Source organism: Pongo abelii, chromosome 23 (assembly GCF_028885655.2).
Source record: "Pongo abelii isolate AG06213 chromosome 23, NHGRI_mPonAbe1-v2.0_pri, whole genome shotgun sequence".
In the NCBI taxonomy this organism is placed as follows: domain Eukaryota; kingdom Metazoa; phylum Chordata; class Mammalia; order Primates; family Hominidae; genus Pongo; species Pongo abelii.
Genome location: NC_085929.1, coordinates 22,692,781 through 22,711,476, shown reverse-complemented (window position 1 = coordinate 22,711,476; position 18,696 = coordinate 22,692,781). Strand labels below are relative to the sequence as shown.

The 18,696-nt window shown below is 43.6% G+C and overlaps 1 protein-coding gene across 2 annotated transcripts in view; it reads left to right on the top strand.

Annotated features, from left to right (window-relative positions):
* The window catches only part of LOC129052488 (uncharacterized), a 39,968-nt gene that overhangs the window by 17,065 nt on the left and 4,207 nt on the right, over positions 1-18,696 (top strand). For both annotated transcript variants that reach the window (XM_054543007.2, XM_054543006.2), the window contains exons 5-6: positions 8,270-8,407; positions 10,603-10,934. In XM_054543007.2, coding sequence (XP_054398982.1) covers positions 8,270-8,407; positions 10,603-10,934 — 470 coding nt within the window. The remainder of the gene's footprint in view (positions 1-8,269; positions 8,408-10,602; positions 10,935-18,696) is intronic.

Sequence of the window (18,696 nt, the reverse complement as noted above, 5' to 3'; positions counted from 1 at the left end):
CATACATTCTGCTGCCCTTCACTGAGAAGGCTGCTCTGTACACAGAGGCAGAGCAGGCTACAGGGGCACATCAGGGATTCTAAGTGTTTATCAATTTCTCCATCACATTTATATCACAGCCTTTTCTAATGTCAGACACTCAGGGAGGAGTTGGAAGTGGCCAGTGTTCCTTTTGGATTCTGGCTGAGGTGAGATGTGCTTCTGGACAGCAGGGGCCTGAAAGGGAACCTTTCCTTCCTGTTACTTCAGACCCCAGCAGAACCCTGGACCCCCAGGCCTCCCACAGGGTGATGCTAAAAGAAGTGATGCTGAGAACCCAGGACCTGCAGAGTGGATCTTTGAGGTTGGACGCGGGCCTGGAGCCACTCCTGAGCTGCAGGCAGGTGCATGACTCTGGGACAAGGCCCTCTTCACCTCAGGAGCTCTTGAGGCAGCCTTATTCCCTGGACATGCTGTCCCCTCCATCAACCTTAATAATTAAGTATAAAGTTTGAGTACAAAGATTGAGGATGACCCCTCAGGAAACACAGCCTCCAAACAAATGGGATCAGCATTTCCAAGTGGAAAGTAAAGGTTTACTTACATAGGCACTGACAGAGAAATTTTAGCAGGATTAAATTTTCCATACAGGGACAGTGCATACATTACAGAGATTTGATTGGTTCCGGATCACTACATTCCAAGGAAGATTACTTTATTACTTTGTGAGGAGGGGTGATAATCTGAAGGGGATCTTATCTCTAGTGCCACTTGGTCTTCCAAATTATTTACAGAAAAATTTAAAAAAGGCAGAAGCTGCAACTACCGTGTGACTCAGGCCATATAGCCACACTCCTCTCAAGGCTCAGAATCATTTAAAGTTCCAACAGCTTTAAGTTTGAAAGACTTAGTTTTACATTTCCCCACTTTTATCAAGATCTTTCGAAGAAAGTTTTGTAAATGAACTCAAACTGTTTTGGCTCCATTTATGTTCAGGAACGTAGTTCTGTGTTGTGAGGAAGGCTCATTCCTAGAGGGTCATGTCCCACAGCTGGGGAACTGATCAAGCTATAAGGCAAATGGAGTATAGGCTGTATTTAAAGCAATATGTACCTGGTGATTTTGCACCTGAGTCAAACTACACAGCTGCATCTTTAATTAATGCAATTCTCTGAGTGACCATTATTTTAGTCACTATACTTGTGCATCAACTCCATTGTGAACAAATGCCACAGCAGCAATGGGAAAAAAAAATACAAGACAAAACACAACAAATGATTATAATTCCTGTAATAAATAACAGCTCTGCCATCAAGTTTGCCAAGATCCAATCCAGCTGTTTAGCCAATCATTTAGAGAAGCTGTTGATTCTGAAAGGTTAGGTATTTGGGTTTTCATATCAGCCATTAATTTAGTGTTGCTATCTGATCATTTGGAATATAGACACACATTCAGTTTTTAAGGTAGTGCAGGTTTCCCCTTGGGCTGCCATGAGTGTGTCTAATACAGCCTGCCTCATAAGAACAACTTTGTTGTTTAATAATGAGACACCCACACAGCTATCCTTAAGGACCTTTTTTGTGTAATTTGTTAGGGCCTCTGCATGCCAAATTGCATCCTCAATACCCTTTTGTGGCAGAAAGATGGAAGCTAAATGATCACATCAATGGAATACAGAATAAATCCAATGAAATGATAAATGAGGAAGATCTGAAGGCTTCGAAAAAATATGAACTATTTGACTTTGTGCCTAACCATTACCCAAAGAACACAGTCCTAACAATCCTGGGGGTAAATCATGGCCATGGATTGCTGCTGCATAACCAAGACATTCCACTGGAGCTATAGCCAACAAACATCCAGTCACTGTGCCCATTCAGTGGCATGCCTGCCAGTACTTGTAATGGTGTGGATACCCTCTCCTGTGGGTATCCCTCCATTTCACTAGTGCAATTGAACCAAGCTTCAGAATCTCCCCAGTTTTAAAGATTACACATTTTTCACTTAAGTCACAAAGATTTACTTCATCTTTTCAAAGAGAAACTGTTTTTCTCCATGATCAAAATTTTAAATGAGAGAAAAGATTGAAAAACTCTAAGGAATAATTCCAAGGAAAACCTTAACTTCAGAGAAAAGTGAAAACTAAGAATCTGTGATAAACAGAATCTCTAGAATAACAAATAAAACTCCCACCTTGTAGCAGAGCTTTAATTTCAAGTCCATCAAGTTAGGAACATGTGGTACCTGAATAAAGTCTGAATCTCAACCAAGCCAAGAGACTAGAACCTGACAGGGGCCTTACCAGAGATGCCCTGGAACTCTGGTGAGGCCAGATGAATGAAAGTCATTTATGTTAGTACCAGTGCTATAGTTGTCAGAGAAGTGACGTGGATCACTGGAGGCCTGCTTTTAGTTCCTTGGTAGTCACCAACATGTCAATTTTAAATGAGAGTCAGACAATATGATTATGCAGAGTTTGTTCAATCACAAAGTTTGAAGATAGCCACCTAGGACTATCTTCTAGACTCGAAATAAATGGGGTAATATTCCAAAGTGGAGAAGTTAAGGTTTCACTTATATAGGCAGACACAGAGATTTTAGCAGCATTACAACATTTTCCACACAGGGCTGGTGCACATCTTACAGAGATTAGATTGTTTACAGATTGCTATATTCCAAGGAAGATTACCTTATTACTAAGTACTGAAGGAGGTCTTATCTCTAGCACAGCTTGGTCTTACTAATTATTTACAGAAAAAAATACAAGAGTTTGAGCTACCTGGATTGTAACTCAGGCTGCATAGCCACAACACTCCCCTCATGGCTCAGAATAATTTAAAGTTCCAACAGCTTTAAGTTGGAATTATTTAATTTCACACCTCCAGGGCTTCTCTATGCTGTCCAGCTGTTTCACCTCTTAGCCCTGCTCCTTACCTACATGCCACAAGTGACTCTGGGAGACAGAAATCAAACACAAGGTTGGAGACAAAGTACTAGAAGGAATATTTTACAGACAAAGAAATTAAGATTGGAGAATACTAGTCAAGAGAAATAATTCATTCAATCAACAAGTATTAATTGATTGTCTACAATGTTCTCAAGACCAAGAGGTGGGAGCCTATGAAGGTTTTAAAGAATCTTCCAATAATGAGAGAAAACCCAAAGAAAGCAACAATAGATATGATCACATAACAATATAAAATAAATTCACTAAATTAAAATTTTACCATTAATAGATACCCTTGCTCTATTAGAAAAACATGTAAATGGCCCTAATAGTGTAGAGGAAAAGAGGGGAAACTTCCCCCTTTCGCCTTTTGTCAGGAGGTGAACTGACAAAATGCAGATTAAAGGAGAAAAAGGCATACAAAATTATTTTTAATGTGCATGTGAGCCTGGGAGCCATACACAAAGGATGAGGCTCAAAGCAGGGTGGAGGGGGATCAAATGGTTGAAGTTTTTATACCATCTTAAAGTTACAGAAAGAAGAGGGGCTCAAGGGTGGCAAGACAGGTTATAGGATGGACAGAAGAGAAGGCCTGGCTAGCAAAGGTGGCCTTGCTATGCAGATGAAACCTCACAGGTAGCAGCTCTCAGACAGAACAAATGGTGAATGTTTCTTTCAGACCTTAGAAAGAGTCAGACTCTCAGCTAATCTTTCCTAGATTTAGAAAGGGGAGGGCCTCAGAGAAAGCCTGGCTGCACCAATGCACATTCTCTACAGATGCAGATGCTCTCTCCCAGGAAAGACAGCTTTGTAAGGCTACTTCTGTTTGCAGGCCCCCTCAACAGCCTTCTCAAAATATGTCAAAGAAGGGTATTTTGGGGTGAAGTCCTTTGATTTTCTTTTAAAGTGAAAAGTTAAAACCTTTCTGAAAAGCAACCTGGCAATTTGTATCAAAAGCCTCTAAAATATTTATTCCTTTTGACTCATTAACTCCAATTCTAAGAATCTCTCCAAAAGAAATAATTTTAAAATACAAGTGAACATGAAGAAACACGCTCACTGCAATTTTTGTAACATTAAAATGAATGGAGATGGCCTAAACTTTCAGTAATATAAGGGTTACCTGGATTATGCTAATGTCATGACATAGTAATAACTTTAGTAAAAATAATGTTACAGAGAATTTTTAGTGTCTTTAGGTTAAAAGATTAAAAGAGAATGCAAGTATGACATTGTTTCAAAAATGAGTATATGTATGTTCATAAAGAGACAAGGTAGCAGCAGGGCAAGACAGAGAGCCATAAAAGCAGGAGAGAGACTAGCTTGGGGGAAGGGAGAGAAACTGAAAGGAGAAGACATGAAATGTGAGCTCAGTTACTGGGTATCAGTTAACTTTTGCTGCAGTACAAACAGTGCAAACCCTCAGCAGCAAACAGAAGCGTCCATTGCTCCTGCAACGTGGGGGTTCAGCCTCTGGCCTGGACCGAGCTCTAGACTGAGCTTGCCCAGTGCAGTTCATCTGGGGCAACCAGGCACCAGGATCCCTCCTCCTCCCGCAGGGCAGCAGGCTAGCCGGGGCATGTCCTTCTCATAATGATGGCAGAATTCCAAAAGGCTATTTGAGGCCCAGGCTCAAAACTGGCAAATTGTGACTTCAGCTTCATCCGAATGGCTGAAGAAAGTCAGATGGTGGATCCCAGGTCAAGGGGTGAGAAAAAAAGCACCAACCATTGTGGGAGGGCACCACCAAACTACAGGCCAAGGACATATGCCCAAAGAGGGGCCATCAGTGCAATCTATCTTAGTAGGTTATGGGCAACATTACTGTACTTGTTTGTACCTTTAATTGTTATCTTTACTAATATTCTCCAATGAGTAGGTGTTATCTTTTAAAATCAGAAAAAAATGAAAGTTGAGAGTTTTCATGTTCTGGCATATTTTTGTTTTTCATTTCTTTTTAATCGGAAGATAGTAGGGCAGATCTGATATGGAAGGAAAAAGAAAAGGGAAGAAAACCTTGAAACCTGTTTTTTGTCAATAGGGCAGCCTCCCAACTCCATGCTTTTGCCCTTCCAATGAAAACAAGCAACCCCACTCCTAAGGGTGTAGTAATCTGATACATTTCCCTAGTATTACTTCCTTGCACATCCTAGGGTGAGGACAGGGAAACTCTACACGAAGAACATATGCTTGTGTGCCAAGTGCACCATCTGTTAATGGGTACTGCTGGACCACACTGAAAATCACTGCCTCCTATGTCTTTCTTTATGTTTCCCATCCAATCACCTCTTTGTGCTACATCCCAGGTTATTTTCTCATAATCTTCTAGCAACTCACCGCAGTTGGCTCTGTCTGTAATCCACCAGTCATATTGTCATTTTATTAACATTTTTTCATTTCTACACTTTCTCTCTCTCTCTCTCTACAGTGTTCCCTTTCTTGTCTGATGGATTCTAGTCCTCTTTTTATTTTTCTTCATGTTGTTTAAGTATGAGGGAAAACAAAAGGAGTAATAGAATCCATCAGACAAGAACAGGAAAAACAAAAGGAGGAATAGAATCCATATGACAGTCATGGCTAGACTTCACCATTATCTTTGGTTTCTTGGGTGCGTTTTTTGTTGTTGACTCATGTCATCGGCTTTCCTTGCAGGTTTTGTGTTTTTGTCTGTAACATCTCCAGTGGGACTTTCCTCTGTGCAGACCTTCTTGTGCTGCGACTGTGGTTGTCTCTGCTTACTGTGTATGGGGTTGGTTGTTTCCAGTCCTGTTCTTAGGCTCTGGCCTTCCTTGGTGTGTGGCCTTGTGCTTCCAGTTTCTCACATCAATTCTTTTCCAACCACACCCTTGAGCAAGAAGCCTACTCGGCTACAGGGCCAGGTCTTCAGGCTGGATAAAGGTTTCTAATACAGGTTCAGAGAATGGACAACCACTTCCTCAGTCCAGACTTTTCTTAGGCACCCCTGCACCAGTTCTCCCACCATAATGGTGCTTATGGCCTAACACCTGCCTAAGGCAGGAATTAACAACTTGGCTTCTAAGGAGGAAGACCCACATGCCACATGCCTTCACCTCCCTCCTACCCCTGGCTTGTCTCATCAGCTCTGGTGTCTGAAGAGTCTCCTTTTAAACATGGCTCTTCATTTATATTTTTATTTTAGCTGCTATTTCATGTTTGGAGCAAAAAGTGGGCTTTCTGTGACAGCCAAACTCACCATGCAGTTGAGGTTGTGTTAGCTCATGGAATGCCCACAGATGGCTTAAATGTAATATGTTCAAAAGCAAATTCATCAGCATCCAGGGATCTACAAATTCCAGGATCCTTCTATCTTTGTGCTTTATGATCCTTAGCACATGACTTCCATCTTCATGGTCATTTGTGGTTACAAGACAGCTGCTGGAAATGCAAGAGATAAAAAAGGAACTTAGCAGCTTCCCTTTTTAAAGAGGTTTTTCAGAATCCACCTCCTCAACAACTTTCTTTTACATCTCACTGGATAAAATTTAGCTGCATGATCACCTCTATCTACAGGAGAGCCTGAGATAAGTCATTTTTCAGCTGGGCACACTGGCATTTCCAAGAAAATGAGGGTTCTATTAATAGGAAAGCCTCAACATTGTGGGCTTTATGTGATCCCACAATGCAAGAAGAGCACAGGAGCCCTCCATCTCCTGCTGTCCCCAGCCTCCACACCACCCCCATTTCTCTAACATCATCTCCTTCCATTTTTCCAAACAAATCCCATGCTACTACTTCCCACAGCAACCCAAACAACTATCAAGTAACCCTCATCACACACCATTTCTTGTTCTGTGTCTGCCTTTCTTGATATACTGCAAACTCCGTGGAAGTTCACTAATGGAGTCCCAGAATGGATCCTTGTTTTGATACATACTAAGTGTGCAATAAGTCTTTTTTACTTATGGGTGGGTGGATGGATGGATGCGTGGGTGGGTGGGTGAATGGATGGATGGATGGATGATGGGTGGGTGGATTGGTGGGTAGATATGGATGGATGGATGGATGGATGGATGAGTAGATGGATGCATTGGTGGGTAAGTAAATGGATAGGTGGGTGGGTGGATGGATGAATGTATGAATCATCCATCCACCCATGGATAGAGGGATAGATGGATGGATGGATGGATGGAAGGATGGATGGATAGATGGATGGACGAGTAGATGGTTGAATTGGTGAGTGGATGAGTGGGTAGATGGATAGATACAAGGATGATGGGGGTGGAGGGGTGGTTGTATGGGTAGGTTGATGGATGGGTGAGTAGATGGGTAAATGGGTGGATGTATGGGTGGGTGGATGAATGAATGAATGAATGAATAGGTGGCTAAGTAGATGGGTGGATGAGTGGATGGATGAATGGATGGGTAAGTGGGTTACTTGATATGTAGGAAGATGAATGGATGGATGGATAGATGGATGGATGGATGGATGGATACATGGGTGTATGGGTAGATGAATAGATAGATGAATGGGTGGATGAATCGATGGATGGATAAGTGGGTGAGTAGATAGGTGGGTGGGTGAGTTGATGAATGGCTTGGTGGGTAGATTGATGGATGGATGAATGAATGGGCAGGTGGGTTAATGTATGGGTAGGAAGATGAATTGATGGATGAATGAAAAGATGGATGGATGGATGGATGGATGGATGGATGGATGAACTAGTAGATGGATAAATGGGTGTGTGAATGAATGGATGCATGGATGGATAGATAGGTGGATGGATTGATGGATGGGTAGATGGGGTGGGTGGATGGATGAGTGGATGGATGGATAGATGGATGGGTAGATGCATGGGTGGATGGATAGATGAATGGATGAATTAATAGATGGATGGGTAGGTTGGTGGGTGGGTAGATGGATGGATAGATGAATGGATGGGTGGGTGGATAGATGAACAGATGGCTAAATAAATGTTCCCTGTGCTTTCTCATATCTGTTGTTTTCCCACATGCTGTTCCTTTTGCCTAGATTGCTCTTCTGCCACTCTCCACCCAGCTAACTACTGTCTATCCTGTAAGATTCAGTTGATATGTCCCCTAATCCAGAAATCTCTCCCTGACAACTCTACCTTGCCTAGGCATCCCACTTTTTGCTTCTAATGTGCCCAGTGCCTCTCTCCACAATAGCTTTTCCTACTTTACTTTGCTGGACTATAGGTCTGGCTCATCTTGTCTTCAGGCTCTGAGTCTTCTGAGAATAGCACTGGATTTTGAGTCTGTATGTCTAGCACTTGCCCTGCTGCCTGTCATGGAGCAGGAGCACAAGAAAATTTTAATACAATTTTCATAAAAGTAATGAAGACCATATGCCCTTGTTTGTAGAGAAAGATAAGGCAGGTGGAAGACACTTTGGAGGCACTGAATGAGGAGTTCTTCCAGCTCACTGTTCAAGCCCTGGAGCTCCAGAAAGAGGAGGAGAGGCCAAACCCACTGCCTCCAGGTGAAGGTGGTGTGCTTGTGGTAAGCCCAGCAGCCCAAGGTCTCAGGTACTGAATTAATAGGGGCGGATCCCATAGGGTTATGGCCCTTCCACAGAGAGGAGGTGGGATCAGAACAGTCAGCTCTGATCAGAATGTCCACCAGCAAAAGTCAGGTTCTGCATATTTGGTTTGGTGAGTGGAAGGTTATTCCAGGAAGCCTTGGATCTGGGGCTGGAGACAGGGAAGCCCACACCATGAGTTTAGGGTTGCAGCTCTCTAAGTAAATCCATAGCCTGGAAATATTGAGGAAAATCATGGAAAGCAAACAATAAAAATGACTGTTTAAATATAGCCTATTGGACAGTGCATGCCTCGAATCAGGAGCTTTCTGTGAGCTGCATCTTCCATCTAGGTTGCCTTCCATCTTAGCTCCAGGCTCCAGAGGTGCAGAAACAGGGAAGTCTGGAGGGAAAAAAGACTAGAGACAGAAATGACTCAAGCCAGGTACAGTGGCTCACATCTGCAATTCCAGTACTTTGGGAGGCTGAAGTAGGAGGGCTGCTGGAACCCAGGAGTTCAAGACCAGCCTGGCCAACACAGCAAGACTCTGTTTCTACAAAAAATTGAAAATTTAGCTGGGTGTGGTAGCACCCTTGCCATCATGTGAGAGACTGAGTGGGAGGATTTCTTGACCCCAGGAGGTCAAGGCTGCGTTGAGCCATGTTCACACTACTGCACTCCAGCCTGGGCAACAGAGTGAGACCCTGTCTCAAAAAAAAAAAGTAATCATGCAGTTGTGTCTGCACTCAGTGCAATACAACTTTATTTGCTAAAGCCGGCAGCTGGCCTGTGGGCCTTAGGTTGCAGTGTTACTGTTTTAACACTGCATAAAATACTATTTATCCTAACTTGAGGTTTTTGGCACCCCCCTCACATCATTTTGTCTTCACTGTGTGTTTGATTCCCACTTTAGCCATTGTGTCATGTTTCACCCTCCCTTCTAAACTGCAAGTCCCCCTGGACTTTTTCACCTAATCTCAGTGTCTCCCTTACCACACCGTAGTTCTTGAGTTGCTAAAAATGGGTAACACCCTGGATGTTAGAAGGGTGCAGGTGGGCACCTCCCCTCACCAGCCAACCCCCAGTGGATATCTAGGTTGGCATACCCTGAGACACCACAGAATCCCCTCTGTCCAGCCAGAGAATACCCCCTGCCACAGAAACCCTGAGAGTGGGGACAAGAAGGAGCCTTGAGTGGGTTTTCTTCTCTTCTCATTTTTGCACACAACGAGGAGGGTCAGAATGCTTCCTGAATATGGAAAGTTCCAAGAGAACATCGTGTATACCTGGGTCTTGATGTCTGGAGCATCAGATGTTCTTTGTCAAAGTGACCTCTCTCTTAAGACAAAAATGGCAAGGAAGGATGACTATGTTCATGGACAACTGAGGGAAAATTTCTCCTGTGGGCAAACAAAGCAGGGTGGGGCCCAAGTAATGGCCATGAAATGCACAAACCCCTTCCCAGTGGGCTGTGGGAACTGTGTCTCTTATGGCCCTACAGCATTCCTGAGCCACAGAAGAGGGACCTCTCATGAAGCCCAAATGCAAACTCCAGCTTACCGTTATGTTCTATTCTCAACACACCAATTATTCTTGCCCAGAGCTTTATCTGGATGCCTTCCAAAGAGTTTGTGCTAAGCTGAGGAGTCATTCCTCTCTGAATCTGCCCCCACTCTACCTGAGACTGGCAGCTGTGAGGCCAGCTCCACTGCAGAGGCACCAGGTGCAGGGACCTGTCCTTGGCCTTGTCAAGGGGTCAGAAGACAGTGATTGGTGAGAATAGAGCAACAGGAGAACTTCATTCTTTAAAAAAAAAACCAATTCTATATAAATATCTCAGGTATTAAGGAAGGAAAAAACAGTAGTAGGCAAGGGACTATAAAATGCAGTGTGATTTAATTATTTAATAATTGTTCCAAATTGCTCAAATGACAATCGTGTAGTAATATACTTGGCTGTTGTGCATTAATGTGGTAACATAAACTCAGGGGACACTGTGTCGTCATTAGTTAATAATGAGATCAGTCCCTGGAGGTAGCTTGTTGCCCCTTTCCCAAGTGTGAGGTGGGTATTGGTGCCCAAGAGTGCCAGAGTGACAAAGATCATGGCTAAGGCCAGAGTGAGCAGAGGACTCTCAGGGGTCACCTTTCCTGGTTCCACATCTGTCCTTTCCAGGTGGCTACCAGCATCTTCCCTTGTGAGTGGCAGGAAGACAGACCTAACCCACTGGAGGCAGGTGGCCCAGGTGGAGAGAAGCTGGGAATCTGGGCCCTGAAGAGTGACAAGGCTCTAGAGCTGGAAGTGAGGAGAGTCCACCTGGCCCAGAGGATTGAGGACCTGGAGTGGGAGCTGTCCCTGCTCCTCCAAGTGGCTGCTGGCAGCTCAAGTGCAGGAGGGAGTTGGTCCAGCCAACACGCCAGCCTGGGGAGCACTGAGACACACGGGATGCTGCAGTGGCCACCTGTGGGAGGTGCCCTCTCCACTGAGAACACAGCCAGTTTCCCCTGGTAGGAATGAATGGGCACCTGAGCTCAGAATGTGTGCTGAGTTTATGATATGCTGCTGCAGGGAATACTCGGATTTCTTTCAGAGTCTGGACCTCAGCTTGTGCTGCATTCTGTCTTTGATCCTTTGGGGTGAGGGAAAACAAAGTCACATGGGTTGACAAAATTAATGTGGACTCCCATTGCTAAGTCTGACCCTCAATCCTCTCACTCAGGTGTGGGCCCTTGGTGCCTGCAAAAGCTTCACTTGGGACACCTGGATTGAGGAGTGAGAAGCACTTGGGGGGAGCCCCAAGAATGTAGGTACAGCCATATCACATCCACTCCCCTTCTTCCATCATGCCTCTTGGCTGAGTCTCCAAGGGGAGTCTCCAAGTCTCCAACATGGCTTGTGAGGAGCCCAAGTGGTCAGATCCTCTCCTGGCTCCAGCCGACCTCCTGAACAGAGAGAGGCAGGTGGTGCCTGTGGGCCAGGCCCCTCAAGCCCCACTAAGGGGCCAGCACCAGAAGAGACTCCCTGAGAGCAGCCAGGGCCAGCCCTCCATCAAACTGGAGCTTTGACCCCCTCCCCACTTCCCCCAATGACACTCACGCTCCTGTCCCCTGGGCCTTGCTCGAGCAGGTCCCTTCTCAGAAAGTCCTTCCTTCCACTGCCACCCCAGATGGAACTTGCTTCCCCTCTCAAACCCACTGCAGATGACACTTGCTCCACGAAGTTCTTCCCGGCCTCTTCCCTGGTCTATCCCTCCTTTGTCTCCATCGTGTGCCCAATTCCCACCTGAGTTATTGTGCCATAGTTTACCCTCCATCTAGACAGTGCCTCAGAGCAGGATGTGTGGCACATTCCCCTTAGTGTCTCACACATAGAAATGGAGTCTCACCTTCACACAGACACAGACACCCAGACATACACACACTCACACACTCACACTTATATAGACATGGTGATGTACCAACACACACACACACATACCCCTGAGAACACTGCTTTGCAGGTACAGGGTATTAAGTGGCCTATAAAGAGTTTATTTAAATTTTATTTTCCTTCCCTCACCCATCCCCATAAAGACTTTTTGCATGTAATTGATTGTAATGACACAGCCTCCAACCCAGAGATCACACAGTCTTCTGGGGAGGCCACACAGGCACAGAGGGAAGTGCATGGGCAGCAGCATAGAACTGAGTGCCAAGCCCTGTAGACAAACTGGAACAAAAGGAGGAGCCTGGAGGCAAGTGAGATGGAGCTCCGGGCCAAAGCCCTTAGGGACAGCTTCACAGTAGGGTTGGCACTGACTGAGTCCCCGGGATGTGGAATGTGGGAGCTGGAAAGGGGCACCGAGAAGGGAGCATTTCAGATTTGTTAGATGTCTGGAGCTAAAATGACATGCAAGGTACTGGCCAAAAAGGGTTAGGGTGCAGCCCTTTAGGAAAAGGAAACAATAGAAGGGAATAGGGTAGAGAGGGTGTTCTGAGCCTCCCCTGATGCTCCCATAGTCTGTCTGTGTGACCCTCAGCACTGCAAGAGGCAGCTCTGAGTGGCTCTTCCCTGCTGAAGCAGCCATTGCTCTAGGGGGTGTGGGAATTTACGCAAAGGCCCACATCTAGGCCAAGCAAGTGGCCTTGAGCCAGGAGATCTGCTAGCTTCCAGCCAGCCTGCGGATCCCAAGGCTGAAACGAGAAGTGTATGACCAAGCAAAAGGCCCCAGCTCTTCTAAGAATCTCCAGGAGGGAGCAACCAGAGGAGATTCAAATGGATAGACCACCTCATATTGCCTGGTGCCACGGGCTCTTGGTGCCCCATGCGCCTCAAAACAGACAACACTCTATACTGTCTCCTAGAGCAGGCGCTCAACTTTAACCAAATGCCGAGGGAAGAAATGGACCCACACCCGGAGCGCAATACACAGCTACATCTTCCTAGTGGGCCAGGGAGTAACACTGGATAGCGTCTCGGTATGTTGAAACGCTAATCTCAAGAAACAGTGTAGTGAAGTCTGTCAATCTGGAGTTTTCACATACACAGGAACCAGCAAAGACATAACCAGAAATATAGACACAGACATAAATATGGATTTTTTTGAAATATGTAAATAACTATGTAATATATATAAATATATGTATCAACACATAAAAATTAAAATTAAGTATTTATGCATACAAAATGGAAGTGCTGCCTGCTACCCCATGGTGGTCATTCTCCATACAAGAGAGAAATATATACACATAAATATATATATACATGTATATCTGTATATATGTATCCGTATATACCTAGTACATATATATACCTATATGTATATGTGTGTATATACACACATACATATATATACACACATACATACACAAAGAAAGATATTGTATATGGTTACATATAGAAACAAATTTATATAAATATAAATGCATATGTATAAAATAAATTATATCCAAAAAACACACACACAGAAATACATGCACACTGACACAGCGATATATGGACATTTATACTAGGGGCCTTTGGGCTCTCTTGCTACCTGCTGTCAAAAAGGGGAGACTATAAGGCCACTGGAGTCTTTCCTTCCCTGTTTCATGCAACCCTACCCTGACGGCAAACACCAGACCAGAGTCTTAACCAGAGCAGCCTGGGTGTCATCCAGATTGAAAGGTCCAGTAATAAAGCCGTCCACATCTCCTGATCTTTCAATCTAGATAGGTGCATTTCTTTTGAACAGCTAAGATGGGTGCAGAAAATGCAAGCCGAGCTGATAGCCCCAGGCCAAATGCCAGGTGCAGCGTTTTGGGGCTCTGTGTAGCATCCCGCCCTGTGCAGGTGCGGTTCGCACCCACCATGATGAACCCACCAACTTGCACGAGCTAGGCACTAGTTTGGCCAGCTTCGTCCATCCGCCTGGGCTGGCAGTGTCTAACAGTCTGCCTCTGATCTGGTTTTCTTTGCCTGCCACCTACTTTGGAGTTTAGAACAATTTCTCCAGTGAGACCTCTGTTTTCCTTGCTGAATGTACTTACGGAAGAGGTCTCAGGCACCTGGCTCCAACGTTATTTTCAATTCATGTGTTTTCAGGTCTGTCTGTAGGTTTCTTTAGACCCAACTAGAAATGGCCAGAGGTTGGGTAGGTGGAGAAGAGGCTTTATGTAGAGAGGTTAAAAATAAAAAAGGTCTGAGCCCTTAGGATAGTTTGGGGGCATTGGGGGAATTGCAGGTATGGATGCGATAAAATGATACTGGGCTGGAAAGACAGCCAGGCCAGGTTGGGACTGCACTGATAGCCACTTTGGGCACCAGGGAAGTAGCCCCAGATGCCTACACCATCCTCTTGCTGTTTCTAGTTGGATCTAAAGAAACCTACAGACAGACCTGAAAACACATGAATTGAAAATAACGTTGGAGCCAGGTGCCTGAGACCTCTTCCGTAAGTACATTCAGCAAGGAAAACAGAGGTCTCACTGGAGAAATTGTTCTAAACTCCAAAGTAGGTGGCAGGCAAAGAAAACCAGATCAGAGGCAGACTGTTAGACACTGCCAGCCCAGGCGGATGGACGAAGCCGGCCAAACTAGTGCCTAGCTCGTGCAAGTTGGTGGGTTCATCATGGTGGGTGCGAACTGCACCTGCACAGGGTGGGATGCTACACAGAGCCCCAAAACCTTGGACCTGGCATTTGGCCTAGGGCCATCAGCTCAGCTTGAATTAGGGCTGCACTGTAGTCCTAAGGCCAGGATGAGAAGTGTGTGGCCGTACAAAAAGTTCATCTCTTTTATTCTTAGAATCTCAGGGAAGTAGCAACCACAGAGGAATTAATTATAAGACCATCTGACTTTACCTGATCCTACAGGCTTTTGGCACCCTATTCATCCAAAAAGTAAAAAAGCCAGTCCCCTATCTGTGCTCTCTCCTAGAGTAGGATATCAACTTTTCCCAAATGCCAAGGGAAGAAATGGCCCTGACACTCAGAGTCATATGCACAGCTGCATCTTTGCAGTCCACCAGAGGACTAACACACTCTGCGGCATCTCCATGTGTTGGAATCAGTGCTCTCAAGGAGCAATGAAGCAAAGTCAGTCAGCCTGGAGTTGTTAACTCATACAGGACACATACAAAGACATAACTGGAAATAATTATATATAGACACTTAAATGTGGATATTTTTAAAATATAAAAAGAAATGTGTAACATAGAAATTTAAGCAACATATGAAATAAAAATTAAAAACAGATATTTATACATATAACTTTGTAGTGCTACCTGCCACTCAGGTGGTCTTTCTCCATACAGGAGAGAAATATATGCACATAAATCTATATAAAAATAAATATAGATATTTAATATGATTACATAGATGTATATATACTTATGTATGATGAGACAAAGTAGCAAATGTAAGAAGCCATGTTTGCTCATTTCTGCATGCCAACATATTTTCACAAAGCCCCTGACTATCTGAAGATGTGAGCTCTCTGGAAAGATGCTCTGCACTAAGGACAAAACAAGATACAGCACATGGCCCCCCACATCTCTTGCCTGAGTCACTACCTTCCTTAAAAGATGAATGACCCTAGTCCTTGCCTTTTCCTGCCTGTAACATAACATCTGACAGAGTTAGTGATTACATTTCTATAGTCTATAACCAGATGTACTCTTTACACCTGAACCTTGATGGGATTCTGCTTTAATGTAACTGGTGAGCAAGTTTGAAGTGATTTTGCACATAATAAACCCACATGACCCATATATAAGCTGTGAGCTAAAATAGTACCAGAGCAGTCTGACAGAACCTCCTGAAGGACTGCTCCTGGGCTGCAGTCCTTAGGCTATAGTCCTCAATAAGGTTTCTGAATAAAAATAACTTTAATTCTTTAGAAGCTTGATTTTTTAAATTTGGTTAAGAACCATGATGACCATGAAAGGACACAGAGTAGACTGCCCAAGGTCATCTAAAACATTGCAGGGAACCAGCACCTCAGTACCAGAGAGCCCTTGGAGTTCCTCCAGCTCCTCCATGGTTGTGGATGACTGGGTGTCTCTCCTGAAACTCAGACCTGAGTTTATTCAGCTAGCTGCTTTCACTCTTTGACAAAAAGATAAGTTCTTCCTTGAGACTTTTCATTTCTCAAAAAGAGGAATTCTCCAACTTAAAAGATACTAGGAAGGAATGGCTATGTGAAGCTGTCTGAATTGCTAGGTTGTGCTAGTACTTTCCCTTTCAATTTGACTTTATGAACAAGGCTCACAGGACAGAAGCTATTAAAAATATATGAAGATTTGACCTGAGTCATCTCTGAAGACAAGGGACACTTGCCCCTTCCAGCCAAATTCTGATTTGGCATTCCCGAGTGACTGCAAATCTCATGGAAGTGTCAGAGGTACAATCCTTGTAACATGCAGTGGTCCCATAGGAAATTCCATTACACAGGTAATTAATAGTTGGCTCATTTGGGGAAGCACAGATGATGGTCAGTCCCCCAGTACTCTGAGCCTCCATGATTGCTTTTGATAACCAGAGGGAGAAACCAAGACATGTAAAACAAACAAATATTGGCAGTGCTCAAAGCAGCAAACCTGACCCCACTACATTTCTCGCTAGCATTATGCTTTGCTGAGTTCTCAGAATGGGAAATAAATTATCCAAAACCAAAACAGCAGTGATACCTGACAACCAATCTCCAGTCATGATCCAGTAGGCCTCATGTATAACACATACAGAGCCTACACTTACAGGTATCTCCCTGAATAGGAGGGGTTTACTACAGGAGTTTTAACATTGAAATGGCCAAAAACTGGATTCTCAAATATTAAGCCATGACAGGTTTTCTAGGACTCTAGTTAGCTACATATTATGGCTCATTCTTGTGTGCATGTTTAAACTAATAGGTAAATTACATCAAGAAAAATTCAGAGCTCCAATGGGCAACCTACAATTATAGAGTTAAAACGTAGAGGTTTTTTTTGTTTTTTTTTTTTTTGAGACGGAGTCTCCCTCTGTTGCCCAGGCTGGAGTGCAGTGGAGCGATCTCGGCTCCCTGCAAGCTCCGCCTCCTGGGTTCACGCCATTCTCCTGCCTCAGGCTCCCGAGTAGTTGGGACTACATGCACCCGCCACCACCATGCCCGGCTAATTTTTTGTATTTTTAGTAGAGACGGGGTTTCACCCTGTTAGCCAGGATGGTCTCCATCTCTTGACCTTGTGATCCACCCGCCTCAGCCTCCCAAAGTGCTGGGATTATAGGCGTGAGCCACCACGCCCAACCGAAACGTAGAGTCTTCTAATTTCTCTCTCTCTTTCTCTCTCTCTCTCTCGGAGATTTTGTTTTTCTTCTACAATTCAGCCAGTTCTAGCTAAAATGCAAAACTTGAAAATTTAACCCTAAACTCATTTGAAACTGAAGGTGAAAAAAATATATGAAAAGGGTTTTGTGGGTTTTTTAAATCAAATTGCTGTGGAAACTGCTTTTTCCAAAACTTTGTTTCATAGCCTTCATTACATTACCCACTGGGGCAAATGAAATTTAGCCATCTGAACAGGTTCCAGTTTTGTCAGGAATACAATTTGCATCCAGCCATCTTTGGTAAACCAGTGAGTTTATATTACTGTCTCATGACAAAATTATAGAATGAAAGCTAGAAGATATTTATGTGTGCGTATGTGTTCAGATGTGTTTATGTATGTGTACAAGTATTTTTCATGTTTTGTCTGTATGGTATCAAATTGACTTAAACATGCATACATTAGGAAGTACAAATATTTTCCAAGTTCACATGACTTAAATTTTAATAAGTAAGCTGGTTTTAAAATTATTAATAAAATAGACATAGAAATGTCTTCAGAAATGTCAGCACACATTTTTGCCTGCATTTATTGATCAAAAAGTTTTATAGTTGTTTCTGCTAGATATTTTAAAGTGTCAGGGGGCTGGGCGCGGTGGCTCACGCCTGTAATCCCAGCACTTTGGGAGGCCGAGGCGGGCGGATCACGAGGTCAGGAGATCGAGACCATCCTGGCTAACACGGTGAAACCCCGTCTCTACTAAAAATACAAAAAAATTAGCCGGGCGTGATGGCGGGCGCCTGTAGTCCCAGCTACGCCGGAGACTGAGGCAGGAGAATGGTGTGAACCCGGGAGGCGGAGCTTGCAGTGAGCCGAGGTCGCGCCACTGCACTCCAGCCTGGGCGACAGAGCGAGACTCCGTCTGAAAAAAACAAAACAAACAAACAAAAAGTGTCAGGGTTTGGTATGAAGGTTATAAAACTATAAATCAAGCCAAACACAGAATGATCTTTGTGTGGTTTTTGATAAGTAAGGCTGATTTAATGTTGTTGTTTTCACGAAAACAGACCTGTCTTATGAGTTAGAGGCAAAATACCCATATATGTAACTTTCAGGTTCTTACTTAAATGAACATTTGATATTCATAGGCTATAAAAGTTGTTAACAACAAAATAACTTGAAATACTTATCAGCTTTGTCTAATATCTCAGTTTGCATAAGTAATCTTGTTATACTGTTAAAAGTAAGTAAATTAGGCAAATGTAAATAAAAATGCTTATAAATAAACCTTTTACATAATTTTAAATCTTAAACTTATGATAAATTAAATAATAGAAACTCATTAAATGTCATTTTCAATTAAGAAAATATTGTAAGAAAATGTATTTTTAAAAAATGATGAAATGGCTCTTTTCTATAAAATACTGATATGTGGCAGACAAGTCAAAGTCTTGCTTACTAAGTTTACACCAAAATTTAAGGTTACTAAGAGTTAAAAGTTCTAACTA